Below are 26,485 nucleotides of genomic sequence, written 5' to 3' on the forward strand. Positions count from 1 at the left end.
TAAGAGGTAATACACTTTTAGAGAACTGTAGTCTCAGAGCTAAAATTTTAAAGGCTTTAACACTAGAAGAGGTAAGGTTCATTTATTTAGAACTTCCATCTTATTTAGAACATCTATCATGGCCTAACGAAATCAGATACATGAAGAGTTAATAAAACAGAATGAGTCTGTTTTTCCAGACTGGGGTAAAGAACAAAAAGGGACTCACAGGCTAAGTTTCTAAGAACATATTAGTCCAGTTCTATAGCCCTCAGCCACAGAGATTACTGTTGAAAATGCTGATAGGATATGGAAAGACTCAGAGTACTTTAGGACAGTCAACCCTGCAAAAATAATTAGGAACAAGTCTTAATGCTTCTAAGAATATGGGACAGTAGCCAAATGTAAAACAGCAACAGAAAAGCCATTACTGAAGAACAAGATATCCTGTGTAATACTAAAATATTTCAAGGCTAAGGGGATCATTTCTAGTAAAGACACTTCCTGAATGAAATGGGATTTTAAAGTAAAAAAAAAGTTCAATATAGCTGAAGAACACAGAATTTGGTGACAGGAGGACTAAGAAATAAGGCTGACAAGACAGTAAAGAGTGGGTCATAATGGGTCTTTTAAAATCGTGTTAAGGAGTTTAGATTTTAATCTAGGGACAATAGAAATCCATTAAACCACTCTAAACAGGGTAGATACTCAACATGCAACGTAGAAGAAACACTGGCTATAGGGTGACAGTTTGGATGGGAGTAAGACTTTAGGAAGCAAGACCAATTAGAGACTCTTGCAGTAGTAAAAGTGGAAAATAACACTGGATTAAACTAGGGTGGTAGCAGAAAAGTTGGGAAAAAGTAGATGAATCCAAGGGATGTGGGAGGTAAAAATGACAGATCTTGGTGATTGAGTCAATCTGGAGAGTGAAGGGTAGAAAACTGGCAAAAATGATAATAAGTTTTCGGCTTGAACAAGGGATGCATAGTGGTTCCACTGACTAAAACAAGGAAAAATGGAAGGGGAACATGGTATGTTTGTTGTTTTTGTTATTGTTACTGTTGTTTTTAGAGTTCAGGGAGGGAGATGGATAACGAAAACTATTTTGGACATGCCTCATTTTAAGTACTTTATGGAATAGTCGAGTGGACATGTCCAATACATAGTTTGATATAGAGGTCTGACACTCAAGAAAAGTTAGGAGCAGTGATTGAGATGAGAATCATTGGCATATATATAAGGTAACAATGTCATGGGGATGGATGAAATCACTTAGTCTGTACAGTAAGAAGAGCACCTAGCAAAAAGGAAAACACCAACACGTGAGCAATGAACAAAAAGGAGATGATTAACAAAGAGATTACATCAAAGGCCTTGGATATAGTTGTGTAGTATTGTGAAAAATACTGTAGAAAGCGTAGCCATAAAAGCATGAAGAAACCCAGGTGTAGTATTTACTGTTGGTACTAAGTGCAGATCTCTTTCACTGGGCCAGTGAAAACACCCCCTAATTACTTTAGAGTAGTATCAATAGCCAGAAGGGGGCCTACGAGGTTCTACCTTCCTCCAGTCAGCCCTCAGGCAATTACTGATTGAGATGAGGCTACAATATCCCAGGCTCCTTTCCTGGAGGTGGGCCAAATCTCTAGTATCATTCCTGTTACATATCTCCTGGTGGGGTCAAATGGAGGCTACACTTCAAATGAAATTATGTGTTTGCTTTACTTCTTCCCCTCCACAACTCGCTTCCCTCAGTTCCTTCCAAGTTTCTCCAAGAACACTCTCTCAGCAAATCATTTGGTTAAGAATCCTTGAAACTAATACAAAATAATATTGAATGTCAATTATAATTGAAAATGTTTTAAAAGGGGGAACAAAGGTGAAGGGGAATAAGAGGTTCCAATTTTCAGTTATAAAATAAATAGGTCATGGGGATGTGATGTACAGCACAGGGAATTTAAAAAAAGAATCCTTGTGGTGTCTGAAGTCAAAGAATTATGTTTAAACTTACATTTCTATTTTTATGCATATATGTGGATATTTTATTTCATATTAAAAAAGAGTTAAGGAGGGAGGAAAGAGCCCACAATATTGAATGTGGTCACATGTTACTAAAGAAACTGAATTACATAAGGACAGACAAGTGTCCATTTTAGCAACAGAGCCATCTTGGTTGCAGAAGCTGCCTTAGAGTCATGGGGTTGGAGTCAGACAGCTAAGGTGGTGGCCCAGAGCAAGAGGTAAGCAGAGACAATAAAAAAAAACCCACTTCTTCAAGAAGTATGACTGTGAAGTGGAAGAAAGACTTAAGGCATTATCTAGAAGAAAGATTTTTAAATTGAAGGTGGAAGATTCTTGATCACATTGAAATGCTAATGGGACAGAGCCCATGAAAAGGGACAGGTTGAAGATCTAAGAGAGACTGAGAGCAAATGGCTGCTTTTAAGATGTTACCCAGGGAATTCAAACATGCGCAATGGAGTTGCCCAACAAGACCTTTGAGATCTCTTTCTCCCTTGAGAGTCTGAGCTCATGATGTTTTTTCCAAATATAATACAATGCAATGTCTGAGTATCAGGGACCAGAGTACTTTAGTTCGCCTGGGGGGAAAAATCAAACGTTTTGGTCCAAGACAAGAATTTATCACAGCATTCTTCTTTTTTTAATTTTAAAGAACAATCATTTAATGTAAAACCAAAGTCATGCTTCAAAAGTTAGTAAAGGTATTTTAAGAAGACAGTATTCCTTTGTTCTAGGAGTTAAGGGTTCTTACCCGCCGATATCCTGCTTCACAAAATCCCCAGGTTCTTGTCGTCTTGATTCCCCTTGGCCAGCTGTTCCAGGGAGAATATTAATCAGGAAGAGAAGCCCAAGGTTGGTCAGGTAGAATCGACTCATTTGTGTGACTATCATCTTCTTCGGCACCAACTTGGCGAGTCCTGTGAGATACACGTTCAGGGAAAGAGCAAAGGGAAAGGAGTGGGAGGCAGGCAAGGGAGAAGGAGAAATTTTTTAAAGATTTTATTCAACTCTAGTAGAGCCATTTCACTTCCCTAGTATCCAGTTATTAAATGCTTAAGGTGACAGTCCCCTTGCACCAGTTAATGCCACCAAAATTCACTACCAACATACCCCTCTTTGAATATACCAGAGCCCGACCGAGAGAAGGTAGCATAAAGAGCTCTAAATCAGTGATCATAAGTCTGAGGTTGCAGTTTCATTTCTTTCCCTGTCTTCCTATGACTAGGTGAGTCACAGAACTTGTCTCAGACTCAGTTACCTCTTATAATCACCAAACTCTTACAATCTCTCATGTCTTCATTTTATTTCTCCCCAGGTCTGTCTCATCTTTACTATCACAAATGCCTTTGTCATAGTTAACTGTGATACTAGAAAATACCAGAATATTGAGACCTGGAGTCTCTCTATAACATATATAAGATTGATTCTCACCATGATACAGTTAAGCAATTTTCCAAAAGATCAAATAGCGTGGAGCAAATGGACTGTTTCCTCTCAATCGGATTGAGAAAATGCTGAATGATGAGACACCGTGGCTCTCGAACAGGAATGCAGTGTCTCCCCATGAAGAGACGTGTGAGGGCAAAGCCAGCCCTATATAGGGGCCGTAACATAAAGAAGAAATCCAAGCCTACCCTTAGTACAGAAGTTAAGAGGTCAGTAACTTATACTGATGGTAGAATCATGTGATTTACACTTGCCTGTATGCAAGGCTGTTTTATGACCTCTGGACTGGTGGAGGTGTACCCAACACATGGGGTTAAGAAAATAGTGTAAAGTGGCACTTGCTTGCTGTCTCTAAACCTTATGGCTTCTTTGAATTTGAGACACTGACCACTTGAAGACCTAACTCTGACCCAACACCACTCTTTTTCAGTCATATCAGTGGTTTAACTTTCAGAGGGAACGGAAGAATATGAAACTACTTTTTCCAAGGAAAGTTTATGCAAGAGACTAATGTAATATGTAAAACAGGTACATGCTAGAGAGCTATTCTGGTCGATGAGAATATGAAGAACAAAAGTCTTTCTAAATTGATCCCATCCCCCCAAAAGCAGCCACCAGGTTCTATGTTAGATCATCTTCTAGAATCTGTGTGAGGAAAAAACAGCGAATTGTACCCTCAGCATTTTACACTCTGACAACCCTGCTCACACCCAGAGTCTGGACATTTAGATAAGGACCCTAGCTTAGGATTCCCACCACGAATTCCTGCTTTGCTTTTCCCAGAACACGTATGTATGTATGTATGCATGTATGTGTGTATGTATGTATTTTATTGTAGTTTATGCAAAATGTTTTTTTATTTAAATTATTTTTTCCAGTTACAGTTGATATTCAATATTATTTTACATGATGTACAGCACAGTGCTTAGACATTTATATAATTTATGCAGTGATCCCCTGATTAGTCTAGTACCCACCTGGCACTATGCATAGTTGCTGCAACATTATTGACTATATTCTCTATGCTGTACCTTACATCTCCGTGACTATTTTGTAACTGCCAATTTGTACTTCTTAATCCCCTCCCCCTTTTCACCGGAGTGCTTTTTAAAATAACCACTTAGATTTGAGCCCACAAAAAGTTGTGACTTCTGCCCCAACCACCTTGTAAGTAACAGGTGCTTGCTACCTTGTTCTCTAGCTTCTGCTTGCTCATCACTTAGGATGGAGGACCACCTTTTCCTCAGCTCATTGCCCCACCCCCTTTCTGGGATCTGTAAGTAATAAATTTTGTGACTTTACTTCCTCTGTGAGAGTATATTGAAACTGTGCCTTCAGTCAAAGCAACCCAGGGTTTTCATTTCCCTAAAGCGGGAGCTTGGATGCTGAGGGAACTATCTTCCAATACCACATGGATGGCTTGTGCCTCCTGTGCATATTCTCAACTTAATACACCAGCTACAGACCCCCCAACACAATATGACATAGACATAGAAAATCATGATACTGGAGAAAATGGACTTCTGATCTGAGGAAATGTCCAGAGCATAGATATAAATAGTCATAGTATTAAGTTGTAACATATAGAATCATGGACCAATATGCAACAATTTTTGTTTTGCAAAACAGCAATTTCTTATGGTCAATCTAATATCTGTGCTGTGACATTCATGATTCATAAGCTGTGCGAGAGTTGATGGTCATTTTACAGAAATGAACATAAACAGAACAGTTCAGAAAACCATAGCATATGAGTAAGGAAACATGGTGCGTGAGCAGGCATCTCTGGGGCATGAGAAACATCTGTAGTATGGGCAGTAACCAGGATATATGCTCATACATCCATAGTCCTTTGGATGTATGTTGTATGATCATATGACAAAGACTGATGATTAGATAATCCTGATACATGATTGACAATGACTTACAGGAACGAAGAGATTTGGTACAGGATATGAAGTCCAAATCAGAGAAACGATCCATGAACTATAAGACAGAACCATGATGGATGCTCAGAGAACATGAGTGCGAGTGCATGAGCAACGATCCTGGGTATAGAAGATGGCCATGCTGCATAAGCAAAGAGACTCAGTGTGCGTTCAATTATGTTGTTCGGGTATGTAAGTATGGGTTATGTTCAAATAATCATGATACACAAGCAGTAAACCTTCACACTAAGAATAGGTGCCAATGAACAGAAGCAAGTACCAATGATTTGGAAGAATAAAACTATGATATAGAGAATGATGCATAAGAAGACAAGAATGTTCTATGAACTCATGACTAAGGTACGCGTTCAAATAACCATTACGTATGAGAAAGCTATCACACATAGAAGAGGATGGACATAATATGTGCCCTCCAACTACCATGCCACTTTGTCAGTGGACATTATTATAATACAGGTGAAGACATTTATGGTATAAAGCCATATGACCATGGTAAACGCCAGAAAACCATAGCACATGAGCGTGATAATCATTGAACAAGAGAAGAGGTGCTTCATACACACTCCATTAAGACACTATACATCATCAAAAGCATCACTGGACTATTGTACAACAACATGAATAAATTTAACACTACTTAAAATGACTAAGATTTGTTATGTAGTTTGCTTGTTTTTTACCATGATTCAATTTTTTAATTAAAAAAAAAACACATGCCACTGGAACAGGTAGTCTCAGCACATTTCTACAAAATAGGACCCAACCCTCATCTATGTACAGAGAAATATAGCACATTAGCAGATATTAGCATTAAATGAACATACATACATGCATGGCTCATGCTCAGATGACCAAACAAGTGCAGACAAGGATTGTAGGTAAGAAGAAACCCCAAATTCTTCTCAGGACAAACTTGGTGAATTTTCAAGTTACAATAGTTCATAAACTGAAAACCATGACCCTTGAACCCAGAGCCTTCAGACATGCTAAAGTATCCATGTAGCTGGCGACAGCGGTGGTATATACACTGACACCACCATGCTTGTGAAGAGGTATTTGGTATATCCATCCTTACCATGATGTGGCCACATACAATGTGTGTATCATGGCAACCATGATACAGGAATTAAACGACATGGTTGAGGAGCAGATGGCCAGAAGACACGCTAGGGGAATAGGCTGCCATGACGCAGGAACAGAGGGCTATGGTCCAAGACTAAGCAGACATGCTCAAAATATTTTCACTGGAATAGAGAGGTAAAGATGCCAGAGGCCACAGTGAAGAATTGATATCTTTCAAGTGATGATGACCATGGTGGGTAGCTATCTATAACATAGGAAGAAACAAACATAGGACACACATCATTGGTGAATAAACTAAATATTACAGCAAAAAAACACCATGAACAATGTGATTTATAGATGATGTAATACAGAATTGTATACCTGAAATTTAGGTAACTTCACTAACAATTGTCACCCCAATAAAGTTTAATTTAAAAAACACACCACACCATGTAATGACAGGAATATTCAAACAACTACACTGCACGAGCAGAATGTAAAACCTAATACTAGTTTTAAAGTTAGTGTAAAGAAGCCAGCCTACACGGCAAAAATAGACAACCTGGTGTATGTTCATATAAGTATAGCACATAAACACCAATGAAATAGGAGCTTACAACCACCCAAATATCTGCAAATATCTACTAACAGGTGAATTATTTAACAAATTGTATTGTACAGTTCAATGGAATACTATTCAGAAATAAAAAAGAAAGAACTATTGATACATGTAACAGCATAGGTGAATCTGAGAAATATTTTGAGCAAAAGAAGCAAAGCACAGAGGTATAGAATGAGCGATTCCTTTCATAGGAAGGAAGAGAACAGGCAAAACTAACCTACAGAAACAGAAAGCAGATCTATCAGTCAGTCATTACCTCCGCTAGGGATTAGGGCTGACTGCAAAGGGGCTTTAGGGAACTTTTTGAGATGATGGGACTATTCTATATATGGATTGTGGTGGTGCTTACATGGGTGTGTATGCTTGTCAAAACTCACTTGATGTACATTTAAGTGGGGACCTTTTAGGTAAGATATATCTCAAAACAAAGTTGATTAAAAATTAAAGAAGGGGATTTATGATTACAATTAGGACTATGGAGGCATTAAGAAAAACAAAGAGCATATTCAGATAACCATGGGCACAAAAGCAGATGCCTGTGGTACGAGCAGATTGGCTATGAAATAGGAGGAGACAACCCTTGTGCAGGCTCAGACAATCTTGGTGTTAGAATGGATTACCTATGGTACATGAACGCACAGTCATGACACAGGTTCCAGCCACCCTCATATGTGATTGCACAGCCAAAACAGCAAATGGTTACTCAGCCAATTCACTCTGCTCAAGAGCTAAAGAGAGTACAAGGAACAAACCAGAGGGAAGTATCATCTGTAGGCTGATGGCTTGCAAATTAATGTCTCCAACCCGGTTCTCTCCTGTAACTCATATCTGCACTTAGCTGTCTGGGAAGCATCTTAAACCTAACATGTTCAAATCTGAGGTTCACACACACACACACACACACACACACACACGGCCCTGGTCCTTCTGTAGTCATTTCCGTCTTAGGTAATTATAATTCCACCCTTCCATTTACGCAGAGTAAAAACTCTCATGTCATTCTTGACTCCTTTTCTACTCTCTTACCTCACATCCATCCATTAGCAAGTCTCACTTGCTAATTCCATTCAAAAGGAAACCTATCCAGAATAAAACCACTGGTCATCACCTCTGCTGCTATGACTCTAGCTCTTCATCTCTTGCTGAGATCATGGCAAAAGCCTTTTAACTGGTCTTGCTGCCTCTGTCCTTGCTCCCCTACAGTCTGTTTTCTATACAGCAGAGTGAACTTTTAGTGTTAAGTCAACCATGTGTCTCCTCTACGCAAAACTCTCCAGTTGCTTCCCATTTCAAAAGCTTTATTATGATCTACAAGGACCTACATGATCTAATCCCCAAATAACTGGCTCACCTTATCCTCAACTACCCTTCTCTCTCACTCACTCCACTTTCGCCACTGTGGCCTCCTTGCTGCTCACTGGATATGCCAGGCATGCTCCAGCTCTAGGGCCTTGGTTCCTGCTATTGCCTCTACCTGGAACGGTCTTCCATCCAATTTCCAGATAGTTTGTTCCTTCTCTCACTTCAGGATTTTATTCAAATATCACCTTTCTCACTGAGGTCTTCTTTGACCACCCTATATCAAATTTTAATCCTTCTGCACATCCTGGATTCTTCCTATGCAGTTGTCTGCTCTATTTTTCCTCCTTTGCACTTCTAACATATATTTTATGTTTTTATTATTGTCGGTTTCCCTAGTAGAATATAAGCTCAATGGGGACAAGGAATTTGGCTTGTTTTATTCACAGATATACGCCCAATGCATAGAAGAGCATCTGATAAATAAGGTGCACTTGACAGTTAATTAATGAATAAATGAATGTTATTTTGAAAAAGTCAGAACCTTAAATGAGGTAAGACAGTATAACGGACAGGGTGTAGGATGGGCTTTGGAACCCATCAAATCGAGAGACTACTCGGCACTACCAAATACTAGTCGTGCTAGGATTTAAAGAACCCCTTCTTCAAGGTAAAATGCAGGTAATACTCCTCCCATAAGCATTCTAAGGATTAAATAATAGAACATATATAAAATGCCTGGCTAAACACCTGCTACCAAGATGAGTCTGCTATTACATCCTCTCCAAATGCAAATTTATTTTATCATGAACATTGGAGAACCTACTACGTACAAGGCAGTGATACAGCACATGTTTCTATTAGAAGCCAGTTCTAACACTTCTTTGCCTCAGTTCGACTGCAGAGTTTTATTTGAGGCCATCTAATTCCTCCCATCCAAAAAGCACTGCCTTTATTAAAGGTTTTGTGTGTAGAGTTAGAAACATGTTAGTTCCAATTCTTGATATACCACGTAGGAATCTGACATTCAGTGAGTGATTTGACTCAACACTCTCATCTACAAAATGCTGACGATACTGGTAATAATAATACTGCCACATAAGAGTGTTATGAGAATTAAATGGCATAATTCATATACAGCATTAAGCATATGCTTGACATAAAGTAATCCTTGGTCACTATAAGCTACAGATCAATTCCTTGACCTCCAATGAGCCTCAGCTCCACCCTAATCCAGTTACTCATGGTCCTAAATCTTGTTATTACAAATCCATGATCTCTCTCTTACTCTGTTGTAACTGCCTGGGAAAACATAAACACTGTTTACATCCATCTCTTTGCCTGCAAATGAGTAGCAAAATATAGCTAGAGAAAAATGCGTAATTATGCCTGACCGGTCTCTCTTTAAATATTCCTCCACATACTTCAAATTTCTCACGATCCTTTTACATTTGCCAAACAAATTTACTCTCCTACTTTTTGAAACAACTATTTTTTTTTAACTTTCTGTTCTCTCCTTACATCTCCAATAACTCTTCTCGCAGACTCTCAGCATATGGGTCTGCTTCTTATTTAACCAAGAAAAATAAAACAATCTCAAGACCTCATCTTCCTAATATCAATTATATCGAACCACCGGAACCTGAGCCATATAATCTACCTTTCCCTTTGTTATCAGGACTGTGTGTGCTCCTATCTGATGCTACCCCCCCACACACACACATATGCTCTGTATCCCATTCCCTGTCTCCTGCTTAAGGATTTTACTTTGATGATGTTCTTATCTCTCCCACACTTGTCAGTTTTTCCCTCTACTGGCTCATTCTCTGCAGCATAAAAAAAAAATGATGTAATATCATCCATCATTAAAAAAAAAGCTTTCCCAGGACTCCCCTCCAACTCTTTCCCAATTTGTCAGCTTCCGTTATGGTGACTCATTTCAGTAATTTTTGATATCACTATCTCAACTTCCTCACTTCTCATTCTCTCTTACCACTTATACTAATCGGGCATTTTCACCTATTATTCCACTGAAACCACTCTTATTATTCATTTGTTCAAAATTATGACTCACCACATGCACCAGGCACTGTTTTAAGTGCTAGGAGTACAGCAGTGAACAAAACACTCCAAAAGTGAATCAGCAAAGAAAGAGAAGAACACTAGACCAAGAATTCCTTTCACACACCCCACATCAAATCCATCTATATCCAATCCACATATACACCTTGATTTCTCTCTTCGACATCCTAAATCCAAACTATCAGCTTATCCTGTTGCCTTCAAAACAGATGCGGACTCTGACCACTTCTCACCACCTCTAATGCCCACAGGCTGGTCTAAACCATCATCTCTCACCTTCATGACTGCGACAAATGGCCTCCTAGATTATCTCTCTGCTTCCTCTCCTGCCCTGATAGTCTATTCTCTGTACCACAGCCAAAGTGAGCTTTAAAAAATATAAATCAGATTATATCTCCCCGTTCTCAAAAATTTCCAGTGGATTTTCATTGGATCCAAAGTACTTGCCATGACCAATAAGGATCTACTTGATTTGATCACTAGCTACCTCTGGATCTTACCTCTTTCTATTTTCCCTCTCCCCTACTCATATCAAGTTAAACTGCTTTTCCTACTATTCCTGGAAAACACCCAGCATGCTCCTGCCTTAGGGGCTTTCACTTGCTTTTCTCTCTGTCATAAATGGTCTTCCCCCCTATATCAGTTTGGCTCACTCCTTCACTTTATTTAGGATTCTAGTCCTGCATCAGCACTTCAGAGAAACGTTCCCTATTCACTCTTATCTAAAACATCATGCTCCTCCCTCATCTCTCTGTATTCCCTTACCCAATTCAATTTTTCTTATAGGATATAGCACGACCTCAAATTACATTACATCTTTATTTGTTTATTTTTCTGTTTCCCCCACTAGATATAAGCTTCATTAGTACAGAGACCTTATCTCTATTTCTAGGCCATAAAACAGTGCTTGGCACATAGTAGCTACTCAATAAAATATATGTTGAAAAAAAGAGTGAATGCTTTCTGGAGTTCATGCCCACGCTACTGTAGGCATCCTTTCTTTCTCAGAGACAAATTCTCAAGACTATTTCCCCCTTCTAATCCTCCCTCCCATGCCTTTTCAATCCTTCATTGTATGGGAAACAAATGCTCCGATGTCCTCAACCTCTTAACAGAAAACTTTTTCCTTCTTCTTGCCTTAAATAAATTGGGGTTTACATCAAAGACACTATTTTGTTAACTTTCTTCTGAAGTGTAGCATGTGCACATTGCAGAAAATGAGGTTAATCTATCCCCTTTAAGGATACTCCCTCAACCTGAGTTCCTGATCTCAATGCCTTTCCCCTCCATTGACTGTCCTACTATATACTTACCTGCACCCTATTTATTTATTTATTTTACTTACCTGTATTTCAAATCTTTCCTTCTCTAATGACTCCTTTCTCTTAAACTATAAACATAACCAAGTTTTTCCCATCTTAAAAAAAAAATTCTATTGCTATGCTCCTTTCCTCTTTGTCAATCAAGCTTCTTAAATGAGCAATTTATAATTGCTAACTCCACTTAACACACCTTCTATTCAGTCTTTTATCAACTACATTCTGCCTTCTTCTCTGATCATTTCACTGAAAACTACCATGTCAGTGATTACCAATAATGTTGGTATTAAAAATATAACCCACACTTTAAAGCACCTTTTGGGTTGAACTTACTTTCTTTCTCTTTGATTTTTCACATTTTTTGACAGCACTGACCACAACTTCCTCCTTCGAAATTCCTTGGATTCCATGTTACCATCCTAGTTATACCACACCTCTGTCCATTTTCACTCTATCTCCTTTGTGGGCTTCTGTATGGATACCTCTAAAATTTGGGGATCAGTGGCTTTAGGGTAATACAAGTCAAGATCTATTTCCTCTCAATTTCTCATTAAAAGAGGTACGTAGCAAAATGAAACAGTGGGGGAAGTGAGTTTGTGAAAGGTAATGAAAAACAGGTAAAATCCAATTTCTAAAAGAAATTTCATTATATACGTTGTTGTTAAGGATGGATTAAGAGAAACATTCTTGGAGTATACATGTTCCATCCTCTAATACAGAACATATAGATCCAAAGACTGTCAGAGAAAGACAAACTACTGTCACAGAAATATCATAACTTCGAAACCTAGAGGCTGAACTAGCCAAAAATGCATGTAGTCATTCCCCAGTATAATGTATTTTGTTCTTTGGGGCATATATAGGTACAGACACTGTTCTTCCCCATCCCTAGTATTAGCAGCAACTCATGAAACTTCCTGCCTTCAATACATTATTTCAGAATAAATAAACACTTAGAAATAAAAGAAAAATGAAATCAATTGGATTGTTGAGGGAAATTACCACACCACTCAGTTTGCAATCATTAAGCTACATTATCCAGTTAGCAACAGATGAAGCTGACAAAAATGAAGACAAATCCAAACATCATAATTAATATAACTACAAAACAAACTGACATTTGTTCTCTAAATAACACATAATACTAATTCTTTTCAAGCACCATCTCAAGGAAAATTAAAGTAAAACTAAAAAACAAAACTTTATTTTGTGGGGAAACACCCAGACATGGACAGATGAATAAATTCATAAATTGACATTTTCCAATGTGTTTATAATTAAACAAAATAGCAAAGTAATTCAAGAAAATAAAAGTAATAACGCAAGGAAAAGGAAAAGAAAAGCAGAGTTACAAAATTAAGTTGTGGCAGAGATGCATCAAAGCCTTAAAGACACATATGTACAAACACGTACAGGATAATTGTAAATGTAAAAGAATGTTAATAGCAGAACTGTTCTAAAAAATAACTGGAAACAATCTTAGTGTCCACCTTAAAATAAAATGGATAAATCATGGTATATTCACACAATGGAATACCATGCAACAACGAAATAGAATGAAGTACGATTACAGGCAACAACTTGGATACATCTCACAAATCTAATGCTAAGCAACCAAAGTAAGGCACAAAAGAACATAGTATTGTTCTATTCATATACAATTCAAAAAGAGGCTAAACTAAACTGCACTTGGATATACCTACTATGATAAAGCTATACAGAAAAACAAGTAAGATCCAGGATAGTGATTACTTCCAGTGGGGAAAGAAACGGTTGAGATGAGAAATGGGACCAGGGGTGCCTACATTTTGGATAGTGGTTGTATCGACTTGATACACTTGATACTTATAATAATTATATTAGAATTATTCTTTTTTAAAAAGTTTATTTATTTAAGTGTGTTTTTCCAGGGCCCATCAGCTCCAAGTAGTTGTTTTAGTCTAGTTGTGGAGGGCGCAGCTCACAGGGGCCCATGTGGGGCTCAAACCGGCCACCTTGTTGTTAAGAGCACCACGCTCTAACCAACTGAGCCAACTGGCTGCCCCCTAGAATTATTCTTAAACATCTTTATATTATATTTCTATATATGTTATATTAATATCTCATTTTTAAAATTCAGAAAATAAGTCTTATGCACAGTTAAATGCTAAAAATTTCAGAATGTTGACTACATTGATACATTTCTTTAAAACCTTCGCATTAGGTTGATTCAAGAAATGCAATTAAAGCAATGAGGCACCACTTCACCAATCAAATGAACAAAAGCTTTTTAAAAGATGCTAAACAATTTCATTGAAGACAGGACAAGACAGAAATCCCATATGTAATATCTGCTAATGAGAGCATAAATCTACCCAACCTTCCTTGAAAACAATCTGGCAATATTAATAAAAAGCCTGCACACACAAAAAAATGTTCTGATTCTGTAATTCTACTTCTAGGAATCTACAGGACTGAAAAAAATCAGAGATGCAAAAAACAATTCATGTTCAAAGGTGTTTATCACAATATAATACTAAAGTAGTGAAATTTTAAAAAATACTTCAAACGTGTATATTAAGGAAATGGTGAAATAAATAACAGTCATTGATACATATGAATATTAAACCGGTTAATATTGCATTTTAAAACTTTTTATATGGGAAAAATGCACATGGTATATCAATATGTGCAGAAATCAGGCTATATAATCCAGAAGGATAAGTTTTTACCCAAGGAGACTGAGTGACTTGCCAACGGTCACAATAGCAGTTAAAACAGAGAATGGAACAAATTGGTAGTTATAAAATAGTGCCAGGGATGGTGGGTATTAGACTAATCAGGGGGATCACTGCATATATTTTATAAATGTCTAACCACGATGTTATTCACCTGAAACTAATATAAAATAATATTGAATGTCAATTGTCATTGAAAACAAAAAACAGAATGAAATGGAACTCAGAAATGCTCAAAGAGAATAACTATGGTACAGGAGCATATAACCAGTATGAGTGCCCACCTGATCGTACATAGTGCATTGTCTAAATGAAATTGCTACAGTGGATAAATAGGTATTACTCAGAGCTTAGCCATAGGACCACATGAATTAGTGGTCTGCCATGATAATCAGGACCCAACTACGAATTATCGACTTGCACATGCTCAGATAGCAGTGACCACAAAGGAGCAGATGCCCACATGCATAAGTTGACAACCATTATGTATCAGAAGACATCAATATTCCAGGATCACTCAGAGAGGGTGCATGGTAAGGTGGCAGTGGTAAATAATAGACAGCCCCAGTGAAGGAAAGAATCCATGGCATTACCACCAATAGTATGAAGTCATTCAACCATGGGACACGTCATAATGTGTTGGAGCACACAATTATAGAACGGTGATTATTCAGGCAGATGTTGCATATGATTAAAAAAACACTGAAACAAATGAATTTGCTTCAGGAGCACATGCAATAATGCGAAAGAATACACTGGTACATGCTCAAGCACCCACGGTGCACAAACTAGTTCAGTTTGAGCAATTTATCACAATCTACAACCAACCCTGCAACCTGTGCTGAAAGGCATGAGAACAGTAGACATGTGGACATGAAAGAGAAGCAAAATAGTGATAAAAAAGTAGGTAATCATGGTACATGTGCCAATTATCTAATGGTTGTAATACTTCATTCTCAGTGCTGGTGTAAACAATCATGGTTCAGGCACAGATACACACAGTAAATAAGTACATTCCTACAATTTAAGACATAAGGAAGTAACACTAATTATCTGCCTACTGAAGTATAGGTATTGCATGAATTAAACACGCACGCACTAAGCATGGAAAGAAATGACTTTGGTCCAGAAGTAGAGGGTAATAGTGGCAAAGGAAATACCCAGGCACAGATCAAAAAGGCACATCAATACCCACCAATGGGTTTGGAGAATTTACCAGGACGCATACCAAACAATCTCTGAACATAAACTGAAACTTATGGAACATGAAGAAGCAGACACAGTGCAGGAATAAACGGACAAAGTACAGATGCAATCACAAATGCTGTGTTACATGATAAAGTCATGCAGCGTGAGATTTAAAAACCTGGCTTTGGGGGTCAGCTTTAGCTCAAGTGATTGCTTCATCACAGCAGACTACTAAAAAATGGCTTTGGTCCAGGAGCTAAAGGAATTGATACAAATGAAGATCCCCTGGTACATTCACAATTGACCACAGCATATGATGAAGAGGCACTCCTAGAGTCTGAGCTTTTGATTAGATGCATAATTAGAAAGCCCTGCAACATGAGCTGACAGCCATTATGTAGCAATGATTCAAGAGCAGATCTACATGGCCCACAAGCAGGCCGTAATTGATATACAAAGGAATAGAGCAGATGGCAGTGATGCAAAAGGAGACTACGAATACCATATGATTACAATGCACCCTCAGACAACGGCACAACGAGCTGTTAGCCATGATACAGGTAGAGGGTATAGGAGCAGACAGCAGTGATGGAAGGGAACAACACCCCATGCAGAATCTGAAAAACAACATGATAAGCTAATGCATGGTCCAAGATACAGAAGATGGCATTCTCAGTACAGAATCAAACTATAATGGTTCATGCTAAGAAAAGTGTGATATGTCATATAAAGTAAGCACAGAAAAGCATGGTGAATGATCAAAAAGTGAAAGGAGCAGGCAGACATGATTAAGAGCTCACTCACATAGATATAGTATGAGATAAAAAAAAACTATAATACAGGAACAATGATTTGGAGGTAAAAGCAAATGGAAATAGTGAAAAGGATAACAACACAGTATATGATCAAAAGCAATGAAGTATGAACAAACATCACCGGTATTTGCGCTTCTAATGTACAATGAAATAACTTCAAAATATATGCCGAGAGCAAGGATACAGAGGCAAAAGTACATAATACAGAAACTCTCAGCAATGATGGGAAACTATAAAAAGGGGGTTCAAAATGAAATAAATTTGCTACGTAACCTTATTTCTATAACATGGAGAATGGCAATCTCATTACAACCATAGACACAATTTTGTCAGGCGCAGAAATCCATGGTATATGAGCAGATCAGAAAATCACGGCGATGTACATACAAGTATGTTATAGTAGCAATTAGAAATGGTGGGTAAAGAAAACCACAGAAGGATACTGACATGCACATGGTACAGTAGTTAAGAAATTATCAAATAAGATGACAAGACATGGCCCAGGAGCAGATGGCAATAATCCAATAGGTGACATCATGGCACGTGTTTGGACTACATTCGTGTGTTGTAAAGATACCACTGGTGCTTTAAGCATTTGACTAGAATGTAAACCAAGACAATCTCAAAACATACGCTGTCACTCATGATAGAGAACAAAGGAAAATAGTACTAGTATAAAAATAATGACAAGGATGATGATGATGATGATGATGATGATGATGATGATAGTTTATATGGTACTTATATGCCAGAAAGAAAGAACTTCACATACAATAACTATTTTACTCTCACTTATATTGCTGATACAGACAGCGAGCACAGTGGCATATGTAGACACGGAGCCCATTATCAAACATGTGTGGTGCATGGGCTGTCACCAGGGTGGTCAGAACATCTGACCACAAGGCACACTTCAATGATCCCGCATTATGAGCCAATATCCAGGATAATGGAAGGGTAGGAAAATTAGATGCTGTCACAATTAGTAGCCTGTTATTCATGATACAGAAGATTCCATTCTCAATTGAGAAGTAGACAATGACAGCATTTTCACAGAATCATAGCATATGAGCAGAAATCTATAGTACAACCCAAAACACAATATATGAATAGAAATTCCATATGCATGTTCAGACTAACATGGCAAATGAGCCAACACCGATATGTAAGAGAAGACAGACCAGTACAAAGGAAAAGAATCACATAGTGGAAATTGCATACACAGTCACAATCTATGATGCAGAAGCTACAATACAAAAAGGAATTACTTGGTCCAGGAGCAGAGTAATGGTGAGACACACCATGATCCATGCTCAGATGATTAGAAGACTAAAAAGAAATAACTAAATAAATCACTGCTGTTTGAGTATTTGAACATGATACACTTCAATATACCTCGAAACAGGAGCTATCAATTATGATGCAGATACAGGTACAAATGGTACAGGAGTCACCCATTGTACTATTCTTGCTCAGGGACATGTGATGAGTAATGAAGACCACAACACCACAATGAATAGCTTTGTTGAAAGAGTGGAGACATTATTGTAACAGGAGAAACCAAGGCATGACATCAGATGACCATGTTGAAAGGACAGCTACCACCAGCAATTTAGCATGTGACTGAGATGCACAACTGACAATCCAGATGCGAGCTGACAATCCAGAAAGAAAAAAGAGACATAGTCATGTAATATTATCAGCAAGTACTTCACATTTACCATGTGTCAGGCACAGTGTATGTACACTGATGGCGCCATGCTTCCTCCATTGGATGTGGTACAAGATGAAAAACACAGCACAGGAACAAATGGCGTTGGTCCAGAAGCAGACAGCAATGTAGCAAAAGTAGACACCATAGTGCATGCTCAAACATCCGTGGTGCATGAGCGGCCACCACAGGAGTCTGAGCATTTTACTACGATGGGCACTCAGAAGGTCCGGCCACATGAGCTGACATCCAGGGCATAGGAGTAGACACGGAGGACGAAGGAGGAAGCGAACACATTGAAGTAATGAATAATCACGGTGTATAAAATGATACATTTTTTTCTTTTTAACTTTTATGTATTTTAAGTGTATTTTTCCAGGACCCGTCAGCTCCAAGTCCAGCAGTTGTTTCAATCTAGTTGTGGAGGGCGCAGCTCACAGTGGCCCCTGTGGGGATTGAACCAGCAACCTTGTTGTTAAGAGCACCACGCTCTGACCCACTGAGCTAACCGGCCGTCCCTAAAATGATATTTCTGGTACAGAAATTTCCATTCTTAGTACAAAGCAGACAATGAGGGCACACTTTTACACACACGATGAATGATGATTGCAGTAAAATTTCACACACAATAAAAGAGCAGAATGATAAAAAAAAAAAAAAGAGCGGAATGCCTTACACACATCCATATAACCATATGTAATGAACCATAATGACCCTTTTAGAGCCAAGGGACAAGATATAGTAGGAAATAACCATGAGTGGAGACATCACAGAGGGATATAGTACATGATCAAAACATCTCAATATATAAAAGATTGTTTCAGAAGCAGATGACAAAGGTGCACAGAGAGAGACCAAGGAACATGTTCAGACAACAGACGATAAAAGCCATCAGTGCTCTTTGATCATTTGATCACGAGGTACACAAATAAAAACACTCTGTACTATGTCATAGCAGTCATGACACAAGAGCTAAGTGATGTAGGATATGGTACACAAAATGGTTTTCTGAGAAGAAAGCATTCGTACAACTTAAGGCATGAGGAAATGACACTAATTACCTGCTTACTGAAGTATATGTGTTGCATGACATTGGTACTCTCATTATCTGGTACTCAGACAGATACTGTGCTCTACAGAAGAGCCATGGTACTGGAGTGAAGAGCTTTGTTGTTGAGTAGCTGGCAGGTGTGTCAAAGGACACCTGACTCATAGAAATAGAGAACAAAATGATGGTTGCCAGAGGGGACAGGGACGGAGGGGATGGGTGGAAAAGGCGAAGGGAAATTGTTTTAAAAGGATAAATAAATAAACTTAGCATTTTCACATACAGAGAGAAATAAGAAAAAGTTAAAGGCTAATTTGAAAATCCAGAACTTTCCTAAGAAATACCAGGCTTGATTTCCATTGCCCATTGCAAAATAAGTATGCCTCACTCTTGGAAATCTTAGTATTTACTAGATCATTGGGGGAAAAAAGAGTTCACACCTGCAGAAAATTTGAAACAGTGCCTAGAACACATTCCCCATGAATTGCAAAAGAAAAAAATAACAAAGACCTGACACCAAATGTTCAGATGACCATGTTCCATTTATGGCCTGTCATGCAGGGTGACAGGCGGGGTCTCCGCTCCCGCTCCCTGCACAAGAACGCAGGATGTGGCTAGGCCAAAAAGGAACACCCATGGAGCCATAGATAAAGGAGTCATACTAGTATATTTTCGCTGGCGGCACTATAGTCTCACTGGAGGCTGAATCCACACTGTCCGCAACCCACCATCCTAACTGCAATCCGCGCTTGCCAGCTCAACCACCATCTTCTTGCTAGACCCCATTTTCTGCTAGGGTAGCCACAGCAGTTATATTAGTGGCCAATGGCTCACTGGTTACAGCTGACGGCAAACTAGCCACAGCGGATGGCCATCCAATCACAGTTGATGGCCATTTACTACCTGAGCCAGCACCTTTCTATGTGAGGCCGAGAGCCTGGAAACTGTTTTCTGGTGCTCTGTGCCCACATGGCCACAACTAGTATTTGAGCATGTGAATTGGATGCTTACCCACACAGCCCCATGACATAAACTGAAAGTGATGACACTGAAGCAGGTCGACGTGCCACTATGATTCCTGACATGAATGTGGTTGGTGATTTAAAAAACACAACAAGCTCCTTTAGTTTAGGAGCAGATTCTTACAATGAAACAGGTGAAATCATGGTAATGGTTAAACAACCAGGTGCATGAATAGCCAACATAGGCGTTGAGCATTTCATTCTGACGTACACTCAGACACGCCAATGACATGAGATAGCATTTATCATTTTTGGATCTACAGACTTGGTGCAGGAAAAGGCAGGACTGATTGAGAAGTGGAGAGCCATGGAATAGGAGGAAATTACCATAAAGCATAAATTGATATAGACGATGTGTAAAACACCATTTCCCCATAGAGCAGTAAGCAATAAAGGTTCCTGCCTAGGAACTATGGGTTATGAGCAGACAGGCATGCTGTGTGAGCAAAAACTTATAATACAAAAGTACATGAATGTGATACTGGAGCAAACAACAGGTCATAGGATATGCTCAGATGAACTGGGCATACGAATAAAGAAACATAATACATGAATACATTTTCTTTATGCCAGCAGAATACAGCAATAATGCTAGAGGGGCCACCATGGCACATGCTTAGACAATCATGGAGCATGAACAACTACCACTAAGGTTTGAGCATTTTTCTTTGATATATATACACTCAAACATCCCAAGAAAATGAGCTGATGACCACAACATAGGGGACAATGAACAAGGATATTAGGGAAGAGAGTGATGAGAGAACAGCAGAAAACGGTAGTGCAGAAGCCCATAGAATAGTACAGATGGCAATGATTCAAAGGGAGACCCCATGGCATAGACACATATCATGGTCTTTAAACACTATCACAAGTATCTAAGCATTTTACCATAATGCACACCTAGAGAACCCCAGAATCATGACACAGAATCGAGGGACACAGTATCATCATTGCCATTCCCACATACATCTTAGTACATGACAGGCAGTGTTTGAAATATTTATGTATAATAATTCATATAATCCTAACAAACTTCTGAGGTGTCAGTTTTGTCATTTTGCAAGAAAATGAAGCCTGGAGATGTGAATTGATATGGCCAATATCTCCCAGCTATTAAGCAGTAATTCAAGACTCAAATCCACTCATTTTGGCTCCACTATGCATTCTCTTAACTGCAGCAATAAATGACAATGTGCTGTGATTCTTCTGACAGACATGATACAGGATTTTAAAACAGAGTAATGAATGGCTTTGTTCCAGAAGCAGATGGTGATTTTGCAAAAGTAGACACCATAGCACATGCTCAAACATCCGTGGTACATAAGCAGCCACCCAAGGGGTCTGAGCGTTTTACTATGATGTGCATTCAGAAGGTCCTGCAACATGAGCTGACACAGAGGTTACAGGAGAAACAGTGATGACAGGAGAGAAAACTTACTGCGATTGCAAATCCACGGGCACATACTAGTACACAGGTTACAACAGATTAATTCCCAGTACAAGAGTAGACAATGCGAGTGTGTTTTCACACAAGCATAGTGTTTAAGTGGAAATCCACAGTACAACTTCAAACACAGCATATAAACAGAAATTCATTATGCAAGTTTAGACGATCATGGAGAGTGAGTCAATTCACATATGAAAGAGGAGTGATATCGTAGACCAGGAAAAAGAAAACAGAGCAAAAAATTGCTCAGATGATTTTTTAAAATTACCAGGATGTACGGCATTGGTCCAAGAGCAGATGACATCCACAGGACATAAGCTGTCAATTACGATACAGGTGCAGAAGGACATGATATAGACATAAACTGTGGAGTAATTCTTACTCAGATAGATATGGTGTATAACAAAACATCACCATGCAGAAGGTGACAACAGTACAAAAGGATACTCAGATGGACATAATGCTTAACTATTCACTATGATTAACTTAAAATAATCATAGTGAATAACTACCCAGAATTCATATTTGAGCCTGTTTTACACTCAAACTATGCCATTATATGAGTTCACAGCTACGGTACAGTTAGCAGACATGTTACAGGAGTAGACAGAAAGTATGGAGGAAACGACAATTGTGAGGAGCTAATGACCACAATCCAAGAGCCAATATCCATGTTATAGAAGTCTACTGAAAACTATAAGACATTTTTGAAAGAAATTGAAGAAGACACAAAGAAATGGAAAGACATTCCGTGCTCATGGATTGGAAGAATCAACATAGTTAAAATGGCCATATTACCCAAAGCAATATACAGATTTAATGCAATCCCCATCAAAATCCCAATGGCATTTTTTAAAGAAATAGAACAAAAAATCATCAGATTTGTTTGGAACCACAAAAGACCCTGAATAGCCAAAGCAATCTTAAGAAAAAAGAACAATACTGGAGGTATCACACTCCCTGACTTTGGCTTGTACTACAGGGCTACAATAATCAAAACAGCATGGTCTTGGCAGAAAAACAGACACATAGACCAATGGAATAGAATTGAGAACCCAGAAATAAAACCACATAAATATGGACAGATAATTTTTGACAAAGAAGCTAAAAACATACAATGGAGCAAAGACAGCCTCTTCAATAAATGGTGCTGGGAGAATTGGAAAGCCACGTGCAAAAGAATGAAACTGGACTGCTATCTGTCACCATGTACCAAAATTAATTCAAAATGGATCAAAGACTTAAGCATAAGACCTGACACAATAAACTGCATAGAAGAAAACATAGGTACTAAACTTATGGACCTTGGGTTCAAAGAGCATTTTATGAATTTGACTCCAAAGGCAATGGAAGTAAAAGCTAAAATAAACGAATGGGACTATATGAAACTTAAAAGCTTCTGCACAGCAAAAGAAACCATCGACAAAATAAAAAGGCAACCAACTGAATGGGAGAAGATTTTTGCAAACAGTGCCTCCGATAAGGGGCTAATATCCAAAATATACAAGGAACTCATGAAACTCAACAACAAAAAAACAAACAACCCAATTGAAAAATGGGCAGAGGACTTGAAGAGACATTTCTCCAAAGAGGACATACAAATGACAAATAGACATATGAAAAAATGCTCAACATCACTAATCATCAGAGAAATGCAAATAAAAACCACAATGAGATATCACCTCACCCCAGTCAGAATGGCTATCATCCACAAGACAAATAGTAACAAGTGTTGGAGAGGCTGTGGAGAAAAAGGAACCCTCATACACTGTTGGTGGGAATGCAGACTGGTGCAGCCGCTATGGAAGGCAGTGTGGAGGTTCCTCAAAAAATTACAAATAGAATTGCCATATGACCCGGCAATCCCTCTCCTGGGTATCTACCCAAAAAATCTGAAAACATTTATACATAAAGACACGTGTGCTCCAATGTTCATTGCAGCTTTGTTTACAGTGGCCAAGACATGGAAACAACCAAAATGTCCTTCGATAGATGAGTGGATAAAGAAGTTGTGGTATATATACACAATGGAATACTATTCGGCAGTAAGAAAAGATGATATAGGAACATTTGTGACAACATGGATGGATCTTGAGAGTGTAATGCTCAGCGAAATAAGTCAGACAGAAAAAGCAGAGAACCATATGATTTCACTGATATGTGGTATATAAACCAAAAACAACAAAAGAACAAGACAAACAAATGAGAAACAAAAACTCATAGACACAGAGAATAGTTTAGTGGTTACCAGAAGGTAAGGGGGTGGGAGGCAGGAGATAAGGGTAAGGGGGATCAAATATATGGTGATGGAAGGAGAACTGACTCTGGGTGGTGAACACACAATGGGATTTATAGATGTGTAATACAGAATTGTACACCTGAAATCTATGTAATTTTACTAACAATTGTCACCCCAATAATTTTTTTTTTAATTAATTAATTCATTCATTAATTGGGGGAAAAAGAAGTCATCATTCTCTACATAGAAGATCATGACACTTCTGTTTTACATACTCATGATAGATGAGCATATACATATATATGATGTATCTTATACATACACAACTACCATCAATTAGCAAATGCATATACTACGTAAACGATTGGATATCCCGCAAATAAATGCTGAATGATGTTTATTCAGATGTACATCATTATCCAGTATCCAATATAGAACCAACTTATTTCAGTCAAGGATAAGATGACAACGGTGCGAAATGAGACTCCATGCCAGATGCTCACATGGCTATTGTACAGAAGCAGCCTCTCCTGTGTTTGAGCATTTGATCATGATGTACATCCTGTCAACCCCAAAATGTGAGGCACAAATGATAATACAGGAGCACATGTGACAAGAAAATATCCGGACTTCCGGAAAAATGGCGGCGTGAGGTGAGCCTCTGTAAAGCTCCCCTGGAATTTACAACGAATCGAACAACAAAAACTCCACAAAGGACTCCCTGCACAGCACACGGGCAACACGAAGAGGCCCATTACCGACTGAAATCACCTACAGGTGGGAGATTCACACGAGCGGGGGGGAGGAGGGAAGGGAGAAGTGCGTGGAGACGGAGCCGCGCGGGCGGAGGACGCAGACCTGGCTCAGTGCGCCGAGCTCGCTGCTCCCCGGAACTACCGCAGCTGCGGGAGATCGGACTGCTAGGGCTCCGCCAGGGCTCCACAGGTCTGAGGGGGCGGCATATAACACGGCTGAACCCAACGCTCACGGCAGAGACCTCGGAGAAAAGACTGAGGGAGGAGGGCTGAAAACGGTGGTTTGAGCCCACACTGCCGAGCAGAGACCGGAGCCTTAGGCACTGAGACTAGCCGCCCCCTCCCACCCCTCCCAGAGCTCGCCCCGCCCCCACCTGCCCGGTGCTAGAAGTGAAACAGTAGCAGTGTCAGATCAAAACAACAGAAAATTTGCTATTTTGAGAACTGTGTACCGCAGACACAAATTCACAGCCCAACTAGTTCCGGCAAAGGGGAGAGAGCTGTGGAAGCAGGATCGGCTGTGGTGGTGGTCGCCGCCATTGCTCTGGGCCACCTCTCACAACTCACCCCGCCCCTGACCCCACCTATCTGGGCGGATCCCTGCAGGAGTAAACAGAACTGCTGAAATATACGGGCTCTGAATCAGCAGCTGGAAGAGCTTTCGAACATCAAAAGCTCTCCGCATACCCACCGGGACACTGCGCCCTGTGACCTAGACGAACTATTAATAGAGGAGAAGCCCGTCTCCCAGGGAATCCCCCCATTGTGTGAGAAGTTGGAATAGTGCAGAGAAAACATAGCACTACCGTGTGGGAGAAGAAAAATAAGTTGCAGTTGGAGAAATAATAAAACATTCTACCAACAAGTACTGGCAAACAAAAGAAAGACCGCTTTCTATCAACCTGTTGCAGAAGTCACTCCGGTAGATGTCTAGGAAGAGAAACAGTAAACCAGTAATCGCCATGAATAACCAAGGCAACAAGATAGCTCAGAAAGAAAGTGAAAAATCTCCAGAGAAGGCACTTAAAGATACAGAAATATGTGACTTAAATGACAGAGAATTCAAGATTGCAGTTCTGAAAAAACTCAACGAGATACAAGAAAACACAGATAGGCAGTTAAAGGAACTCAGAAACTCAATCAAAGAACAGCATGAGCATTTTACAAAAGAGATTGAAATCTTAAAAAAGAACCAAATAGAATTTCTGGAGATTAAGAACTCAATAGAAGAAATTAAGAATGAAATAACCAGCTTAGGTAGTAGAGTTGACCAGATGGAGGAAAGAGTCAGTGACATCGAAGATAGAAACCTGGAAATGACACAGAGAGAAGAAGAAAGAGACTTGAGACTTAAAAGAAATGAAAGAACTCTACAAGAACTTTCTGACTCCATCAGAAAGAGCAATATAAGAATAATGGGCATACCAGAAGGAGAAGAAAGACAGAAGGGAACAGAGAATATATTCAAACAAATTGTCGATGAGAACTTCCCAAATTTGTGGGCAGAACTGGACCCTCGAATCCAAGAAGCAAATAGAACACCTAGTTACCTCAATCCAAACAGGCCTTCTCCAAGGCACATTGTATTGAAGCTGTCTAAAATCAACGACAAAGAAAGAATCCTCAAGGCAGCCAGGGAAAAGAAGACGGTAACATACAAAGGAAAGCCCATTAGATTATCATCAGATTTTTCAGCAGAAACTCTACAAGCCAGGAGGGAGTGGAACCAAATATTCAAACTATTGAAAGAGAGA

The 26,485-nt window shown here is 39.1% G+C and overlaps 1 protein-coding gene across 4 annotated transcripts in view; it reads right to left on the minus strand.

Moving 5' to 3' along the window:
• GABRA3 (gamma-aminobutyric acid type A receptor subunit alpha3) overlaps window positions 1–26,485 on the minus strand; it is a 199,786-nt gene that overhangs the window by 118,446 nt on the left and 54,855 nt on the right. For all 4 annotated transcript variants that reach the window (XM_019711246.3, XM_019711247.3, XM_019711245.3 and 1 more), the window contains exon 2: window positions 2,756–2,921. In XM_019711246.3, the coding sequence (XP_019566805.1) occupies window positions 2,756–2,895 (140 nt within the window). In that variant the 5' untranslated portion in view covers window positions 2,896–2,921. The remainder of the gene's footprint in view (window positions 1–2,755; window positions 2,922–26,485) is intronic.

Source organism: Rhinolophus sinicus, chromosome 18, assembly GCF_057876585.1.
Source record: "Rhinolophus sinicus isolate RSI-liver-muscle chromosome 18, RSI-T2T, whole genome shotgun sequence".
Taxonomy (NCBI): domain Eukaryota; kingdom Metazoa; phylum Chordata; class Mammalia; order Chiroptera; family Rhinolophidae; genus Rhinolophus; species Rhinolophus sinicus.